At 38.2% G+C, this 20391-nt stretch overlaps 1 protein-coding gene across 1 annotated transcript in view; it reads left to right on the top strand.

The window, feature by feature from the left end:
- pard3bb (par-3 family cell polarity regulator beta b) overlaps window positions 1-20391 on the top strand; it is a gene marked incomplete at its 5' end in the record, with an annotated part of 318014 nt that overhangs the window by 192050 nt on the left and 105573 nt on the right. Inside the window, one exon of the mRNA XM_016282603.1 lies at window positions 18833-19042. Within this exon, the coding sequence (XP_016138089.1) occupies window positions 18833-19042 (210 nt within the window). The remainder of the gene's footprint in view (window positions 1-18832; window positions 19043-20391) is intronic.

The following is a 20391-nucleotide window of genomic DNA, read 5'->3' as shown; positions in this document are numbered from 1 at the left end:
AGTATAATTTGGAGATTAAATAAGTTTTGCATTTCCAAGTAACGTTAGTAATAAATGTTACTAACATTTACAACTTGTCATTTTTATGCTTGAATGCACATATATGCTTTCAGTATATCCATGGAGTGCTGCAGGAATGACGTAAGTTTTGTAGGCCAGCCCGGAAGTAAGCATCACCCTGGTTCTCTCACCAAAACCCAATAGGATGTTTTCATTTGCTACACAAATGAACACAACTTGTATGAATTTTGAAGCATAAATACAATTGCCAGAAGTAAAATAAGCTAAAGTCAACATCACCACCATTAAGCTTCTGACAACTCTTTTCATCTTTTTGTAAAAGCTGCAAGTTGGAAAGTTTGAGTTAGAATAGTTTGCAAGATCATGAGTATAAACTAAACCGTAAAAGCAGACTAGGGAGTAGATGAGTTTTATCTCTTTGGTGTGATGGTGTTTAAATATCCCCAACAACCTCCCATTTAGCAACTGCCTTTCTCAAGACACGTAAAATCACAATAATGGTGCATTTTATGTTGTAGAATAAAACATGAAAACATATCTTGAGAAACTGCTCACAAAGGGTTATATTTTTGTTGTTTACTTTGTTTGTGCTAGATGATGAAAGGTTTCAAAATGTCTTGAATAGAGTAAATGTACAATACTGCACATGCTCTTTTTAAGTCAGTCTTTATCGCCAGGTCAGAATTTTCAGTCAGATTTCGGCCTGAACTTCCAAATTGGAAGTCTGACATCCTTGAGAAACTGCTCACAAAGGGTTATATTTTTGTTGTTTACTTTGTTTGTGCTAGATGATGAAAGGTTTCAAAATGTCTTGAATAGAGTAAATGTACAATACTGCACATGCTCTTTTTAAGTCAGTCTTTATCGCCAGGTCAGAATTTTCAGTCAGATTTCGGCCTGAACTTCCAAATTGGAAGTCTGACATCTAGTAATTTTCTGTTACACTTTTCCAAGTAGTAGGTTGTAAGTTGCAAGTTGAATTGAACACAGCAATAGGGCTTACATGACTGTCGAATATGTCATTGTGGTCCACAGTGGCCTTTTCAGAATTTTTTTTTCTTCTTTGTTCTTTGCCATCTCTGTGTGTGTCTGAGCTTTTGTTTTTTTTTTGTGTGTGTGAGTTTTCCCAGTAGCGTAAAATCCAGGCGTTGGGTATTGACTCTTTTTTGGCATATGCAGTTTTTCTGTAGAGAGACTATAATAAAAAAGGGGATTGGTAATACGTTTAATAAACCAATCCATTTTGTAGATTACTGATGCCCAAACTAATGTTTATTGACAAGATGTGAAGACTTTGCTGACTTGGTGGGTTTGGTAAAGCTTGGCTCTGGGAAAAGGCCCCAATACGTCTTTATGAGCTTTGACATATTTAATTAGCAGGATGGTCTTAAGAGCCCCTCGCTCTGGGCTTTTAATCTCCCTAAAACCTTCTCGGTGCTGGGTTCCCGTTCTCCTTCCTGCTTTCTCTCACGTTGTGCTCTCTCTCTCTCCATCACTCCTCATATTCCTCCCTCTTTCTGTGCCCCGGCCTCTCTTGGCAGCCGTGGTCCCACACACACGTGATTCCTAGCCTCGGAATCCAATTCCCATCAAAATTGTGTTACACCTCCAGCTCCGAGAGCTCCCGTAACTCTCTCTGGCCAAGCAGCTCAAGGCAATAATCTGCATCCAGCCACCAGATGCGGGACACAGTCCAACACAATAAGGAGAGCGTTTTCTCTTTACAAGTTTTGATTCCCTGTGCTTAATAACATATAGGATGGTAGCCAATATGATCCTGTGTCCATTACGGTGGTCCTGATTCGCCACAACCAGCAATAACCAACCCTGAACCCGGTACGCTCCAGTGAATCTTAAGCGTATTGCTGCAGAATCTCCTTCTGCTGTATTTGTCTGTCTTTTTTTGGTGTGTATTTGGTCTATGTATAATATATATTTACTCTTTTCCAAAACCTAGTATGCTGCCCGCCTAGACAGCACTTTAAGGTGTCATATGTGCATTTCCACCATAAAGCCTGTTTCAAAAGGTAGGGAGGAACATATGATTCCTTCATTTTGAGACCTCATTTTGACCCAGTTCTAAATGTCCAGTCACATTTACAGTTTCTCTGCGAATTTTCACAGGTGAAATCCAGTCATTCCAATAGGAATCCACACAAGTGGGAATGTTTCGTTAGGGCAAAAGATTTCCCCATGCAGATTTTGCATTGGTTTAAGTTAGTCACATGAGTTTGCAGCAATTACCAGTAGAAAGCTGCTTGGTTTTAAAGTAACTTATGTGTGAACTGTGCGTCATCTCTACACTATTGACATTGGACCTTTTCGCCTGTGAAATTTTGTTAATGTTCTATGCTTTGTGCATTGTGTGTTTTGATGTTTATTAGTGAATCTGACTGTTGGCTCAGCAACTTAAAACTAGCTAAAAACTAATGTTTAATTTTATTGGTCTAAATTGAGAGTTGCTTCCCTTGTGTGATTTTGTGAGTACCACTACTTTTGTATGCCATTTGCAGTTTATGCCTATGAAGAGAGTCCCGAGTCAGTCACTTTTGATGTAAATCTTTACATATTCAAAGCCATATGGTCAGAGATATGCCCAGACAGGCAGGTTTTTGGACACAATATCATATTGTCATAATTGTCATTAATCATTCTGTTCCAAAAATAAAAGGAACTGTTCAGAATAAAATCTCAGTTACCAACTCTAATTAGCACTAGCGATTAAAATGTCACCTGAGTGAGGAGGCCTTACTTAACCCCAGAGTGCATCTGTCTCCCTCCATGGTAGATGAAAGCAGTGTGTATGCTTTGTCAGAATTCAGGTAATGAATGCACTCTCGATTGCTTTGAATCAGTGCAGACTCACACACTCATACCCACAGCTGTATCCAGTCTGACTCCAGTGCCCTGCTGATAGACTTGTTCCGTTGTGCTTCTCTCTGATGGATTGGTCCCTGAGGGCTCTGTGTAGACCCCTGTAGAGAGCATGCAGGCCATGTGGGTCTAGAGAACAGAGAGTGTGATGTGCATAGGAGGAGACCAAAGGGTTTCATACGTAACATCTTGATTATTTCACTCCAGCATGTGTACTGCCTGAAGCTTGGTTTGGATGATGGTGAAACTCCACAAACACTGCCTCTCCTTTAAAGAAAATCCATTACAGTCTCTGTCCAGGTCTCACTGACAGTGAAAATGAATGCATAGCAGTGAAAGATGTGATTTAACGTAGTTTATTCTTGTGTTTAATGGATGTCAGATTCTGGCCTACACTGGAGGAAAAAAAGTGTAGAATTTGCTTTGAAACAGTTTCTTTTTTGAGTAAGACAAATAACATATTGAAATAAACACAACATTTTGAAGTAGAAAGAGTGAAATAGTACTTTCTTGTAAAGTGTATTCCAATGATCTTTATATTATTTACAACTCTGTAAAAGAGGGTATATGTTTTTTTGGGGGGGTTTTGCATACCATTTTCTCAAAATAATATTTTATTATATTTTATTATGAACATTTGTTGACATTGGTTCATTGTATGCGTGGATTGCTCTACTATGGCTTTCTCAAAACCAAGTGAACCTTTCTAGGCAGCTTTATTTGGTCTATTAGTAATTTTCTGTTACACTTTTCCAAGTAGTAGGTTGTAAGTTGCAAGTTGAATTGAACACCGCAATAGGGCTTACATGACTGTCGAATATGTCATTGTGGTCCACAGTGGCCTTTTCAGAATTTTTTTTTCTTCTTTGTTCTTTGCCATCTCTGTGTGTGTCTGAGCTTTTGTTATTTTTTTGTGTGTGTGAGTTTTCCCAGTAGCGTAAAATCCAGGCGTTGGGTATTGACTCTTTTTTGGCATATGCAGTTTTTCTGTAGAGAGACTATAATAAAAAAGGGGATTGGTAATACGTTTAATAAACCAATCCATTCTAGTAATTTTCTGTTACACTTTTCCAAGTAGTAGGTTGTAAGTTGCAAGTTGAATTGAACACAGCAATAGGGCTTACATGACTGTCGAATATGTCATTGTGGTCCACAGTGGCCTTTTCAGAATTTTTTTTTCTTCTTTGTTCTTTGCCATCTCTGTGTGTGTCTGAGCTTTTGTTTTTTTTTTGTGTGTGTGAGTTTTCCCAGTAGCGTAAAATCCAGGCGTTGGGTATTGACTCTTTTTTGGCATATGCAGTTTTTCTGTAGAGAGACTATAATAAAAAAGGGGATTGGTAATACGTTTAATAAACCAATCCATTTTGTAGATTACTGATGCCCAAACTAATGTTTATTGACAAGATGTGAAGACTTTGCTGACTTGGTGGGTTTGGTAAAGCTTGGCTCTGGGAAAAGGCCCCAATACGTCTTTATGAGCTTTGACATATTTAATTAGCAGGATGGTCTTAAGAGCCCCTCGCTCTGGGCTTTTAATCTCCCTAAAACCTTCTCGGTGCTGGGTTCCCGTTCTCCTTCCTGCTTTCTCTCACGTTGTGCTCTCTCTCTCTCCATCACTCCTCATATTCCTCCCTCTTTCTGTGCCCCGGCCTCTCTTGGCAGCCGTGGTCCCACACACACGTGATTCCTAGCCTCGGAATCCAATTCCCATCAAAATTGTGTTACACCTCCAGCTCCGAGAGCTCCCGTAACTCTCTCTGGCCAAGCAGCTCAAGGCAATAATCTGCATCCAGCCACCAGACGCAGGACACAGTCCAACACAATAAGGACAATGTTTTCTCCTCACAAGTTTTGATTCCCTGCGCTTATTCAGCGCCAAAATTCTATAATAATGCATAGGATGGTAGCCAATATGATCCTGTGTCCATTACGGTGGTCCTGATTCGCCACAACCAGCAATAACCAACCCTGAACCCGGTACGCTCCAGTGAATCTTAAGCGTATTGCTGCAGAATCTCCTTCTGCTGTATTTGTCTGTCTTTTTTTGGTGTGTATTTGGTCTATGTATAATATATATTTACTCTTTTCCAAAACCTAGTATGCTGCCCGCCTAGACAGCACTTTAAGGTGTCATATGTGCATTTCCACCATAAAGCCTGTTTCAAAAGGTAGGGAGGAACATATGATTCCTTCATTTTGAGACCTCATTTTGACCCAGTTCTAAATGTCCAGTCACATTTACAGTTTCTCTGCGAATTTTCACAGGTGAAATCCAGTCATTCCAATAGGAATCCACACAAGTGGGAATGTTTCGTTAGGGCAAAAGATTTCCCCATGCAGATTTTGCATTGGTTTAAGTTAGTCACATGAGTTTGCAGCAATTACCAGTAGAAAGCTGCTTGGTTTTAAAGTAACTTATGTGTGAACTGTGCGTCATCTCTACACTATTGACATTGGACCTTTTCGCCTGTGAAATTTTGTTAATGTTCTATGCTTTGTGCATTGTGTGTTTTGATGTTTATTAGTGAATCTGACTGTTGGCTCAGCAACTTAAAACTAGCTAAAAACTAATGTTTAATTTTATTGGTCTAAATTGAGAGTTGCTTCCCTTGTGTGATTTTGTGAGTACCACTACTTTTGTATGCCATTTGCAGTTTATGCCTATGAAGAGAGTCCCGAGTCAGTCACTTTTGATGTAAATCTTTACATATTCAAAGCCATATGGTCAGAGATATGCCCAGACAGGCAGGTTTTTGGACAGTTCCCCAGACAGACACCAGCTCTCTTTTTCTCCCTCAAATGTGGTTTCTCTCCCCATCTCTCTCGGTCTCCTTCTGAGTGTATGAGACTAGTCGAATCCACTTCCTCTGAGTGGCCACTTCGTTCCTCCTTCTCTTTCCTCCTTAATTGCAGTGAAGTGCAGATGAAAGAGAGGAGAGAAGGAGCATGAGATTTCTTTCTCTTTAAAGCCTCTGCTCTTGAGCGCCATAGCCGAGTCTTGCTTTCTATTATCAGACTCTGCATGCGTATGTGTGTGTCAGGCAGATGAGGTCTTTTGCCAGCACTACAGGGAGAGCATAACGTAAGAGCAAAGCACCCTGGGAAACCTATTCTCCCTCTGCTTTGGCCTGAATACAGAGACCACAGGTCCCTCCACACCCCAATACCACAGCAGCCTTTGGTCCAGAGCAAACACTCCAACTTTCCTTCTCAAGTCATGGAAAAACCCTCCGTTGCCAAGGCCAGGAAACACTTTGTTTGGAAAATTTTAATGTCTTATGATTTTTAATATGCCGGAAAAATGAAGCTAAGTCACAAAACATCCCACGCAGAGTCAGTGAGAAGTATGCTATCTGAAGCAGTTGTGATGAAAGACAAGTTTATGCTTCTGGAAATTAAGGAAATTTTTATTCAGTGGGAAATAAATCAAATGAGAGGGATTACTAGAGCAGGCCTGGAGAGTACAAGCTTTATCTTGAAGGAATAGTCCATGCAAAAATTTACTCACCCTTGTGTCAGTGGTCACACTGCTTTTTCCCATGCTACAAAACCTCCAAGTGAGAATGGGTGTCTAAAAAGCACCATAGGATTACAACACACAAGTCAATTGGACTAGTCTAAGACTTCTGAAGCAATGTGTTTGATTTGAGCAGGGCTCAGCATTAAATATGGCCCGCTAGCCCGGGGCCAGTGTGAGAGAGTTACAGGCCAGTTGACAGAACTCTCATTTGTCATTTTGGGCAGGTGCTGTGATGCCATAAAGTGTATGTTTAAAAAATCTTGTGCATCCATTTTCATGCTTTGCAAAACTGTGATGTACACTACCATTTGAACGTTTTTTTTTTAAAGAAACTAATACTTTCGATACGGTTCGTTTGAATCAATTCAGAGCTTATGGTCTGTAAACCCCTCCCTTCCATAAGCCTACTCTGCTCTGATTGGTCAGCTGGCCAAGTCCGTTTTGATTGGTCTTTCCGTATCTATTCCGTGTCGGAAATGAAACGACCATTTCCATAATACATTTTTGGGTTAAAAGGTGTAAAAAAAAAAAAAGGCATCGATATTACCTTATCAATTCCAGCCTTAGTCCGAGGATGATATAGATGCACTCGCTCAACCGGAAACTCCTTCGCAAGCACGACTTCTCAGTGGTAAGTTTAAAATTTGTATGTGGTATTTTACGTGATATGTTGTTGTTATTATTATTATTATTATTTACTTATTTGAGGTGCACACGTGGGAACTGTGTTAGAATGCCCAGTGAGGCTGAAAACCTGTGCTGTCACGAAGTACGACAGGTAGTATAATAACTGTCCAAGATTAGAAAAACAGTCCTCAATAAAATGACGAGCGCACAACAAAAGGTTATCATTGTATTGCTGTGGTATCGTGAAAAAAATGAATTTTAACCACTTATTCTTCACATCATCATCCTTAGGCAGTGAAAACAAAACACACTTGCTTTCACAGCGCAGAACACAGCGTCTCTCCGACATGATATAAACACACTAACTAGCGGTAGTGTTTGTGGGCAGGTTAGAGTTTGTATTTCGCGGGCAGGTGGGGATTATGCAAATGTGTTACCTAGTGACATTGTTCTGTAACAGGCAAAAGATTCGAAAATATAATGACTCGTTAAGGCAGAGCCGACTCTTTCTTTTAAGAGACAATATCTTTATTTAGCATGCACTTTTTTGATTAAGAACGTTGCAGACTGTTTACATTGAAGGACAGCTACATTACAAATGGCAAATAAGATCTTTTTCGAAAACCCATATGACCTGCTCTTTAAAATAGAGAACTGTTATTTCTCGGAGCTGTGGGTGTGGCCTCTGAGGAGGCACGACTCATAACTTCCGGTCTCTCAACCGAGGTTGTTGAGACTATCCTCCATCCAGAGCTCCCTCTATGAGGAAACTGTATTTCTGCGGAGACCGCCAGCCCGACCCAGCTAACTGCCCGTTTGGTACAGTTCTGGAGTTCCTGCAGGCCTGTTTATCCGCAGGGTTGACCCACTCCACCCTAGAGGGCTTCGTGGCGGCCATTGCGGCCTACCACGCCCCTCTTGGTGTCTTCTGATCATCTTCAGATGTGTAAAATGTCACTCGTTTCAAACAGGCCTGAGTGAGCATGTTAGACAGACAATACAAATTAAAACAAGATGTCGGAGATGATGCGATCTCGCTGACTGAATGTGCTTTCTCTTTCTACTAATAAGACACATACTGTATGCAGAAACTGCTGTCATACTCAAATAACATAGGACATCGTGCCAAACCTCCTGCCTTCAGGAGGAAATGTTTATTCAGATTCGATAAATATGATGCATTCAATGTCAAACAATGGAAATATTGGTTGCAACTTGATCGGTTTGTCTTTAACCTTGGGAAAACTCTACACTGAGAAGAGCAATATGATTGGACAAATTGTTTCTCTTAACCATGATTGGTCAGTATTTATGCAACTATCAGTGTCTAGCTGTGTTTGAAAGATTTGTCGTAAATCTTTTACCATGAAACAGCTTGTTTTATTCAGTCATTCATCTAACAGCAAAGTTAAAAACGCTGACAAGACCCGAGCGAGGAGCTCGCAGATGCGTTTCCTTGCTTTTGTTTTTCTTTGCCGATCCAGACAGAGGAAAAACACTGGATATCTGTCTGGGGTTTAACCGTTATGCCAAGAACATAAACAGAAACAGACCAGGAAATTTAGTGGAATTAAATTGGCAAGAATGAAAACTTGATGCAGGCTGTGTGCACGAGTGTGTTATCATTTGTATTGCAGATGGAGGAGAAGTCAACATTTCAGATGATGTCTGTGCTGTGCTGTGATGTGATGTATCTAAGCGTGTTTTCTTTGTTGTTTATAACAAAGAAGTATAACAACAGTGGTTCTCAAGTTGGCCACGACTAAAACAGATTTTGCCAACAAGGTTTGTGGACAGCAAGGAGGAAAAAAAGCTAAATTTAAATAATAATAAATGCAATTATTTAAATGGCCGCACTTTAAAAAGACTTGAAAAATAATGACTGAAGTAATAAAAAAAGAAACATTGATCAGAAAAAAGTACAATAATGTGTAATATCGTCATAGTTTGATTCTTGAAGAAAAAACAATTGAGAAGCACTGTGTTATACAGTATTGCAAATGCTTTTAGGGCATGTGTGCTGAACAGGCGCTTTCAAACTCTGTTTCCTCACCTCCAGCACCTCTAAATGTTCAAAGACTGAGTCAGGAGATTTCTCTCACTCGCAAACACACACGGAGAGACAGACAGGCAGGTGTGTTGATTGAGAGACAGATAAATGCTTACTGTCTAAAACAAAGATCTCTCTCTCTCTCTCTCTCTTTGGCTCTCATTGAGTGGTTTCCCTCTCTCCATATATCACTCAGTCAGGAGCTGGGATGCTTTCCAGAACCTCCTCTTTAACAAACATCAGGCTTTTACATCTCTGTTTCTCTCCAGAAGTCATATCCTTCCAGAGCAGATCTTCTCTGTCTGTTTGTGTGCAGCTTGTTTCATATACTGTCAGACAACACTCTTCTGTCCCTCATTACATTTAATCCTGAATGACCATGAAACCAACATTGACAATTCTTATTTTTCGTGAAATGTTGCACTGGGAAATAAGGTTGTCTAGTGGCCAGATGAGTTTCCAGCATCATGTCACTCAAGTGAAATGACTGCAACAATTAGCATCCAACAATCCAATCAATTCCCACTTGGCAAATTCAAGTTCCACCCAGCATTTTGTGTGGTTCAATAAGCCGTTTCTCTTGGATCTACATCACAGTAGAGAAGAAAAGTTGGTAGGTTAATTTCATGCTGAGTTTAAACCTCAGTTTAAGGCCACTTTTTAGGAAAAGTTTTGTAATTTTGTGATTGTAGTTTTGTAATTTTTAACCCTGGGTTATGAAATCTAGTTTGAGACCAAGATTAGACCAAGCACTAAAGCTTTTTGAGGGACTAGACTAGAGTATTACAGTAAGTTGTTTAGGTACAGACAACCAATCATAAACTGCCTCATTAAATACTCATTAAATATTCATGTTCTTTGTACAGTCAGAAACTTTGATTTGCTGTTTATTGTGAGCGTCTGAATGAAAACTCACGATACAACAATGGCAAACACGTCAACTGGAGTTATGAATTTTTGTGTTTCAGTAGCCAGTGTGAGCTATTCAGGTCAAAGCATTACAAACGGTAAAACATTAATAACTTGCATATCTTCTAACAGCCTTTTGCTCAGTGGAATAAATACAAAATCCTGACAAAGCTTCATGTTTTTGAGAGACATAGAGATGGTCTGGTCTCGTATACAATACTGTTGGGTTGGTAATATGTTTTTGGAAGAAGTCTTTTATGCTCCCCAAGGCCAAATTTATTTGATAAAAAATACAGTAAAAACAACAATATTGTGAAATACGGTATGTTTATGGTATGTTTATTAGGATTTTTTATGAAAAATTCAAAAGAACAGCATTTGAATCTTTTGAAATCTTTTGTAACATTATAAATGTCTTTATTGTAACTTTTCGATCGATTTATTATATTACTTTTAGGTAATGCTATGCTGTGGAAGTGACATATTGACCTGCATTGTTTGTCACTAATAAGCAAGGAAAAAACATTTAATAATAATAAGGACAGACATACTGTACATATTCATAAGTATAATAGTTTCATAAAATGCTCAAATCATCAGCCTTGAGCAGATGTGGCAAAAAGTGCATTCTGTACCCTGCTTGTGCAAAAGTTCTCTGAAGTTTGGCTGTGGTGAGCGCCGACTGTGCTGCTCATTGCCTGATGCGTCTCTTGTGTAATTTTGACTTTGAAAACACAAGTTGCTGCCAAGCGCTGGCCTGTTGAGAGCCCTGATGCCACACTATTCTCTCTCTGTGTCTCATTTGCGTGTTCCCGCACACTAATCTCTGTACACGATTGAGAGGGAGTTTGTTGTTGATTCAAGTTGAAAGCTGCCATATTTCGCTGATTGGAATTGATAGATTCATTTGCGCTCTTGAAAGCCATCTGTTTGTTTCTCTGTGTGCTAGTGCATTTCCCTAGGTGTACTTGGATGAATTTAGACATATCCAAATAAATGTTGAAGTCACCTCTTCTGGTGTGTAACTTTTATTCGCTCATCTTTGTTAGTCTCAGAGTTGATTGCAAAGGTGCTGCAGTGTTTTGTGTTCATATGATTGTTCAGTTAGACTGTGACTGAAAAAATCAGAAATGGACCAAGCGCTTGCAGCAAAAATTTGTCACTGTTAGAGTCAGAGACCAAAACTTCATTTTGAATCCGAATGTGTGGTGAATCATTAATCACATCTTTATAGTTGCAAGCTAAGAGTTTGTATTTAGTGCATTGATGTGTTCATCTACTTTTAATTAATATTTTAAGAAACCGTGGTTGTCAGCCTTTGTGACTAAAAGGCCCACCATTGTCCACAACAATATGCAGAGGCCCCATGACTTTTCCAGTTGTTTGTGATTTACTGGATTAAGTGTAGGATTTAAAAAATATATATTCTACTCACAATTTCTACCCTTTAATATATTTTAGAGCTCGGCATAACTAGGAAAATGTATACTACCCTTCAAAAGTTTGGGGGCAGTAATGTTTTTTGCAAAAGAAGTCACTTATGCTCACCAATGTTGCATTTATTTGATGAAAAATAAAGTAAAAACAGTAATTTTGTGAAATATTATTAAAATGTTTAATAATTGCTTTTTATTTTTTAATATATTTTCAAATGTAATTTATTCCTGTGATGCGCAGCTGAATTTCCAGCATCATTACTCCAGTCTTCAGTGTCACATGTTCCTTCACAAATCATGCTAATATGCTGATTATGTGCAAGAAACATTTATTATTGTACCGTAAATGTTAAAAAGAATTTAGCTGCTTAATATTTTTTGTGCGAACCATGATACCCTGATTTTTTATCAGGATTCTTTGATGAATCGAAAAGAACAGCATGTGGAATAGATTTTTTTAGTAATTCTAAATGTATATTTTTATGTACAGTGGTGTGAAAAAGTGTAGGCCCCCTTCCTGATTTCTTATTTTTTTGCATGTTTGTCACACTTTAATGTTTCAGATCATCAAACAAATTTAAATATTACACAAAGATAATGCAAGTAAATACAAAATGCAGTTTTTAAATGATGATTTCATTTATTAAGGGAAAAAAGCTGTCCAAACCTACCTGGCCCTACGTGAAAAATTAATTGCCCCATGAAATGAAATCATGAAAGAACTGTGATTAACCACATTATTTTAGAAAGCTGAGTTACATTTCACTAGCCACACCCAGGCCTGATTACTGCCAGACCTGTTGAATCAAGAAATCACTTAAATAGAACCTGTCTGACAACGTGAAGCATGCTTAAAGAGCAACACATCATGCCACGAATGTCCGGTCATCAGTTTGTGACCTCAAGCTCAAGCGCACTTGTGTTATGTAGCAGGACAATGATCCCAAACACACCAGCAAGTCCACCTCTGAATGGCTCAAGCAAAACTAAATTACAGTTTTGGCGTGACCAAATCAAAGTCCGGACTTAAATCCGATTGAGATGCTTAAACAGTCCATTCATGCTCGAAAACCCTCCAATGTAGCTGAATTAAAACAATTCTGCAAAGAAGAGTGGGCCAAAATTCCTCCACAGCAATGTGAAAGACTCATTGCCAGTTATCGCAAACACTTGATTGCAGTTGTTGCTGCAAAGCGTGGCACAACCAGTTATTAGATTTAGGGGGCAATTACTTTTTCACGTAGGGCCAGGCAGGTTTGGACAGCTTTTTTCCCTTAATAAAATAAATAATCATTTAAAAACTGCCTTTTGTATTTACTTGCATTATCTTTGTGTAATATTAAAATTTGTTTGATGATCTGAATCTTTTAAGTGTGACAAATATGCAAAAAAATTTAAAACCAGGAAGGGGGCCTACACTTTTTCACACCACTGTATACAGAATATAAATGGTAAATTTAGAATGTGTATATATAATGTTTTATAATTAGAAATGTATTTACTCTCCCTTTTGATCAATTTAATGTGTCTTTGCGGAGTAAAATAATTAATTTCTTAAAAAAGAAAAAGAAAAAATACTGACCCTAAACAGAATGGTTCTGTATATTCACTATAAAAATATACATGCAAATGGAGATTTCATTCATTTATGTGAATACATTTTTAGCTCTAGAAATCACGTGTTATATATTCAGGTTTTTTAAGACTATGTGAACCTTATTTTATTGCTTGTTTTGTCTTTAAGTCATTTAATTAATTTTAAGTCATCTTGAGACCCCCTTGGAAGTTTTCCGAGGCCTACTATCAGGCCCCCTGGTTGAGAAGCACTGATCTAGAGTCCTGTCACATGTATTACTCCACATTCAAAACCAGCCCTGCCTACAGTGATCAGGCTCATAATGAGTTTCTGGTTGATTGATACAATCTTTATTACATCAAAATAAGATGAAAGCTCTAACTGGGAGGGGTTCTCTGTCTCGTGCTGGTATGAAGGCGAGCTTTAATGGTGTGTGCTGGTTACCAGTGCAAGTGACCATCCATCACCCTGCACTCAAAAAGTGACAGACCCCTCCACCCCACAGCCATCAGTCTCCAGCAGTCAGCGACCTCTGCTACACCCCCTTACACATGCTAACCCAATAAAGGTGAACTGTAATTATGAGATGCCTTATAAAGGTCTGCCGTAGGCAATTATCAAAGCCATACATCTCCCACTGCGAAAATATCATAACAGCCCAGGATTTCAGGTTTTTAATACCTGCGCTGCAGTGATGGATGCCAGACGGGGTGGCGGAGAACAGGTTTACTCTGTGTGTAGAATGTCAGAGAGCGTCTGAACTGTAAATGGCATGTGTCTGTATCCTCTCTTCCTGCCTGAATACACCATTGAGTTTGATTGACAGACTCTGGTACATGAGGTATGTAGGAGTATAACTCGCAGAAAGCTGCTTCCTGAACCCTGCACTTATGAACCAAGAGTAAGTGTTTCGGAGTGTGACAGGAGAACACAAGTGGCACTAAGACAGCTGACCTTTCCGATTATACGCTCCACATTTCTCTTCTCTTAACTTCCACCACAGATTCATCTTTGGCGTGACAGACTGACAGAATGACCCTCTCTTTACAGTGTCTGTTAAATGTGTTTTGAATTAAAGTTAGTTCACTCGGCAGTCATTTTGGCAATGCCTCAGGGCAGATATTATCTATGTAGGTGATAGAGTGTGGTAGTCTTAGAATTCGAAAATAAGTTCACTTCTGGTTCCATCTTTCTGAAGTCAGTATGTTTTTTTAATGGGTTTTTGGTTAAATGTTGAAATAATACCTGTGATTATCACAAGCTCAGGATATTTATTGTCATGTTTTATTCTACAACATAAAATGCACCAGTAGTACCCCATTCATGTTTTTGTTTGTTTGTTTTTTGTTGTTGTTTTTTGTTTACAGCTTTTATAGTTGTCTTGAAAAGGTGTTTGCTTAAATATGCATACATTTCTGCTGTTTACAGTATAAACCACAGTGGTATTGGCTATCTTAGTACGCACTGTTACCAGCACTACCACATACTTTTAAGAATGTAGTATGACAGTCATCTGGTACTATGACATTCTACAATAATAATTCTACAAATATAATTTGTGTTTTATACCAATACCTAAATGCTAAAATCTGTTTTGAAATGTTTATTTCAAAATATAGTGCCTTAGTGCCTCACCACCTATCATTCATTCATTTAGGATATTTTTTTTTAGCTTTATAATGATTTAATTAATATGTATTCTATGATATTATTATTATTATTAATATTATTGTTGTTGTATTTATTTATTTTTGCTCCAAACTGAGATATTGTTGTTTAATTGTTGGGTATTAATAATAAAAATAAAAATAAATTGAAAATGTCCTCCAAAGATTCTAAACAACTGGTATATAAAATATTTGAGAATAATTTTTTTTTTTTACAAATATTTACATGATATAATAGTATAATATATATTAGTTATTTTATAATATTACAATAATATAATATTATATCTGTATGGTGAACAGCTTTTTTCCCCTTTTTTCTTTCCTTGTTTTTTTAAACAATATTACTCCAGACAGCATGCAGCATGTATACTTTGAAAATCTACAAAAGTTGTATACTTTCATGCACTGTACATTTGACAACAGGCTATTATTTGTGATCTAGTAGGATAGTATGGTAATTGGGATGTAGCCCTAGCCTCTATTTTTGCTTCCTGTGAGAAGATGAAATTAAAGTCCACACTCACATCTGACTTCTCCTTAAATCAGCTGACAGCTACAATTAATAGTCCCTCCCCATTTTCAGCATGTATGTGGCTCTGATTAAAGCACGCTAGTGTCCCGAGACACACATTTAGACTCTCATCTCAAAGCCAAAAGTGTTTTGGAGACCTCCAGAGAGCAGACTTCTCAAAAGCTGCTTAATTTCATCAGCAGGCCATGGGACAGAAGTAATTACGTTTGTGACACGAACTATGCTCGTAAAGAGAACATTTCTGTCACGCTGACTGGTACATCAGCGGCCTGCTATTTATAAACCTCCTCTCACACAAATCCAGCCTGGAGCTCAGCTACAGCAGACCTCTCCTACTCACTGACGCTCCATACTGCTGTTAATCAACATTTCCCTATGATCCACCAGCACCATGTGCTTGAAAGTCCAACTTAAGAGTGGTTTGCTTTGGTCGTTTCTGGTGAAATTTCAGGATTAGTCCTTGATGAGTTTTTTCAAACGAATTCTTAAACCGCAAAGTGAACAAGGTGGTGATCCAAACAACCCAATGTGATGAATCAATGTTCTCTGTAGCATACTAATATTTTAGAAAAATACTAGTATTTAAAAAAATATATAAACTATTGCTTCTGGCCAACTGTCACACACAGGGTCATAAGTTTACACTTGACGTGAACATCAGCACATTGTGAAGCATGATGTAAATTATTTACATCAAGTTATTTTTGATCAAATAAATTCAGCCTTGTTGAACATTAGATACTACTTTCAAAAGCATTACAAAAGGTACAGACTACAAACTTTTAAATGTAGTGTAGAAATTAAAGGGGTCATGAACTGAGAAATCAAAATGTCCTTGATCTTTTGACATGTAAGAGGTCGTTGTACTATAAAAACATCCTATAAGCTTCAGAACTCAAAACTTTCTCGTTAGTCTAAAAACAGCTTTTATTGAAGCCAGTCTGCCAAAACGACAGGTTGTGGAATGTGCCACTTTATGATGTAATAGTGTGGCTAAACCCCGCCTCCGCAGAAGATCATCAACACCTGCTTCTACATCACTGCATGTTTAGCGCCGCCCACCGATTCACACATGTAGTGTAAATAACAAGAGAGGCAAACGCAGAAACCAAACGATAAAGATGCTGTTCAGTGCCAAGTTGTGGAAAAACACAGTCTTTGCATTGCTTTCTTTCTGATCCCAACATTAGAAAAGAGTGAATGAACTTTATTTTTAATGAAGATTCAGACCTTGTCAGAAAGAGCTTGGTCGTTTGATCACTTCATTTTACTGCCGATTCATTTACAAACAAGGCACAATTCAACACTGGATTTTCAGAAAGATTGAAACTAAAAGACATTGCTGTGCGTAATAAATTAGATCCGACAGTAATGTCACACCACACAAGTGTGAGTAACTTGTTAACTTATGTTAACTTATTATGTGATCACTATTGCTTTGTCTGTTATTACAGATAGTTTGATATGTACTGAGTATTAATGCATTTTAACCTAAATCACAGCAGCGTCCATCTATGAAGGATGTAGCTGTCAAACATACACAGCTGTTAGCCAATCATAGCAGTGAGCGTTTACTTCAGAGTCTACAATCCGCCAAGCCTATTCAAACAGAGCGTTCTGATGAGGGGGGTTAAAAACAGGACAGAAAATAGCCTATTACTTCTAAATTGTGATGCTTTTTTATATAAAAATGTTGATAACATTATAAGTGGACCTCAGAGAACAGTACAAAATATTAAAAAAGGCAGTTCGTGACCCCTTTAAGACATCTATACAATTTTTGAATACGTTTTTATTTATTTATTTTAGTTTAGTTTAGTTAATTTTTTGCATTGCTCTTGCTCTTTGTATCTTCCTACTCAAAGTCAGCATGTCATACATATGCACATATAAACCTTTTTGTCCTTTGAACTTTCATGAACTTTCATTTCTTGTCAAACTTCAAGGTGTGGCATCTGTTGTGATGTTATATGGAGACGCTCTCATCCAGCTGTGTCCCTGTCTCCGTTCACCCTCTGTGTCTCTTAGCGCCCCATTCCTCATCTCTCTCTCTCTCTCTCTCTTAGTACCACATCCCAAATTATATGTGCATAAATTTCTCTCATGTCATAATCCTGAGAGCAGAAAGCGTGCAGCTGGGCTCATCTCGTCTGGCCTTCTCTGGCAGTTTAGAGGCCACACAGATTAAACGACTGATCCCACTTCCACTTTCATTTAAACGACCATTAGCCAAACAAAAAAGGGGCCAGTGCCGGCAGCAGGCCAGGCTGATTGGAATTCCAGTGAGGCGCACCAACTGTCTATACGATGATTTCCTGATTCATGAATGCATTCTGGGAGCTGCAGTGCTTTAGCTAATGATTGTGAGTGTAGGAGATGTTTGGAGAAGGGTGGGGTCGACCAAAGGAAGGATGGAGGTATGCAGAGATGGAAAGGAGGGAGATAAAGAGAGAGAGAGATGGTGCTTCTGATTGATGGAGAGTCCCGGGATTGAGCTCTCATCCATCATTCCCTGTGGAGGCGCATATTTAAAAAGTAATTTTCATTAGAGGAGAGAGAGAGTGTTTACAATTTCACACACACTCACAAACACACATACATACATACACTCACATACATGTTCAGTTTTATAAAGATCCACCTTTGGCACTTCAAACATTATTAACGTTTAGCTTTGTCTTCTTTCCAGAATGCCTTTGGGAAATGCTCCAGTGGTCTCTATTGACCCACCATCTTTGATTAGCACTGAAACAAATGAGCGAGTCTTTCATAAAGCGCTGATGCTAGAATTAAGTTTCCTTATACCAGTGCTTGCTAGGCAGCAAAAGGTCGTTTTAAAGTTTGAGTTTAGGTTAATGTCTTTGGTTTTGCACAAATGACAAATAAAGGCAAGAAATAAATGTAGAATGCAAACAGTATGATGACAGTTATATTTTGAATGGCAAACATTCTTTGAGTAAAAGTTCAAGAAATATTCTAGGTTCAGTAGAAGTTAAGCTCAGTCAACAGCATTTGTGGCAAAATATTGATTAACGTGACACTTTTCAATGGTTTATCCGCAAAACATAAAATACATGTATTAACACATGCAGAAAAATCACTCACTTATATTTTCAGTGTAACGTTATATCCAGTTTTACAATGCCGTAAAAGTTAAAACACTATAGCAACGGTAAAAATTATTTAACCTGTTTCACAGCTCAAATTTGTAGAGCCGAGTTCAGTGTTTATAAGTAAAACTTGTAAGAATCACATTTAAATCCTCCAAAAATCAACCTCATTCAAGTCTGTTTTTATGGTAATAACATTATGGCACAAATGCTGCAAGTTAACTTATTATTTTGAAGCATAATAAAGCATTGAAGAATAATTAAGTATATTGCTTCAATGAAAGAATTTCAAAGTTAAATTCTAAATTTCTTAATATCAAATTTGCAAAAACCAAAAATATTGCATTGATTGAAATTATCTAAAAACAAAGTATAAATGGAGTATGTATATTTAATTGTATTCAAATTAATTAAAAAAATGTATGGAGAAGATTTTTGGCAAACACTGTATTAAAGTGTCGTCATGTGTCTTTTGCCCCCCCCCCTTCCCTCTTTGTCCTGTCTCAGTGAGTAGTGGGGTGGAGTTGGGACCCACGCTAGGCCTGAAGAAGTCCAGTTCTCTAGAGAGTCTTCAGACTGCCATGACAGAGGCCAAGAGAAACGAGCTGCTGCCCTTCCACAGGCACCGGCCACACATGGTGAGAGGGCGTGGCTGCAACGAGAGTTTCCGTGCAGCAATCGACAAATCATACGATGGCCCGCCAGAGGATGATGATGGTGAGCACTCACAATGCAGCAGCTACAGAGTCACAGAATCTAAAGAAGCAATGTGTAATTTCTGCCACATTAGCAGCACCAGTTTGTTTTTGTTTTTTGTTTTTTTGAAAGAAATCTCCTGTGATCACCAAGTCTGCATTTATTTGCTCAAAATTACATATTTTTACAATTTAAGTGAACTATTTTCCATTTTAATATATATATATATATATATATATATATATATATATACTGTGACGCAAAGCTGCATTTTCAGCATCATAAATTTTTATTGTAAGTGTTGTGCTGCTAAATTATTTTTGTGGAAACCATGATACCAGCATTTATTTGAAATAGAAATTTTCTAACATTATAAATATCTTTGCCTTGTCACTTTTGATCAAAATAATGCATCCTTGCTGAATAAAAGTTTCACAAAGAAACTTACTGACTCTAAACTTTTGAATGGTAGTGTCAATTTTAAAAAAAGAACAAAAAATGAAATAATTATAAAAAAGTAAGTTGTGTTCCCTTTAAGAAATTGGTAGTTGCTATATTCCACATTTCACTTTGATCCCCATAGACTCCCATAAGCCTACATCGGTATTTGAAGTGATTCTGGATGTGAATGAGTAAAGTCAGTGACTGTCGAGGGAGTGTGATTGAGAGTAAAGTGTTTGGTTTTGTCCCTGTCATGTGCTTCCTCTTCCCACACACCAGCCTAATTGGCCCTTCCGTGAGACGACATAATACAGACATGTGGCGAAAGAAGGAGAGAGTGTGAGAGAGGAGAGGATTATGGTCAGTGCGAACAGATACGGCACAGCTGAAGACTTAAGATCCCGTCTCATGCACACACACATCCCAAAGCAGTATCTAACTTCCCTATTCGTGGAGATCAAAATAAAACCGGAACTCTTCGTTGTAAGATTTTCTCTGAAATTTTAAACTAAGATGTGGTCCAGTACTGCAACTTGGGATGACCTAGTTATGAGTTTGTAGCTTCAAAACAAACTCATTAACACTTGTAAATGATTGTCAGGTTATTTACTTATTTGCTCATCGACGTGTGATTACATCTGCTGTTTACCTCGATGTGGAGATGACAAACACACACTTACGTGTGCACACCGTGATGATCTGGTCAAAAAACAGCGCCAGCTTATTACTAATCACTGAGGACAGTAATTGGGCACACAGCGTTCCTCACTTCTCATTACCATCGCTGTTGTGGGATGATAATTTGCCTGTATTCAGAAAAAAGAGTTTAAACATTAAATTTTAACCAGCCACTCTGTGTGTGTTTGTGTGTGTGTGTGTGTGTGTGTGTGTGTGTGTGTGTGTGTGTGTGTGTGTGTGTGTGTGTGTGT

The sequence above is a fragment of the Sinocyclocheilus grahami genome, unplaced genomic scaffold, assembly GCF_001515645.1.
Source record: "Sinocyclocheilus grahami isolate Dianchi unplaced genomic scaffold, SAMN03320097.WGS_v1.1 scaffold162.1, whole genome shotgun sequence".
NCBI classification, from domain to species: Eukaryota; Metazoa; Chordata; class Actinopteri; order Cypriniformes; family Cyprinidae; genus Sinocyclocheilus; species Sinocyclocheilus grahami.
This window is presented reverse-complemented; position numbering and strand designations above follow the sequence as displayed.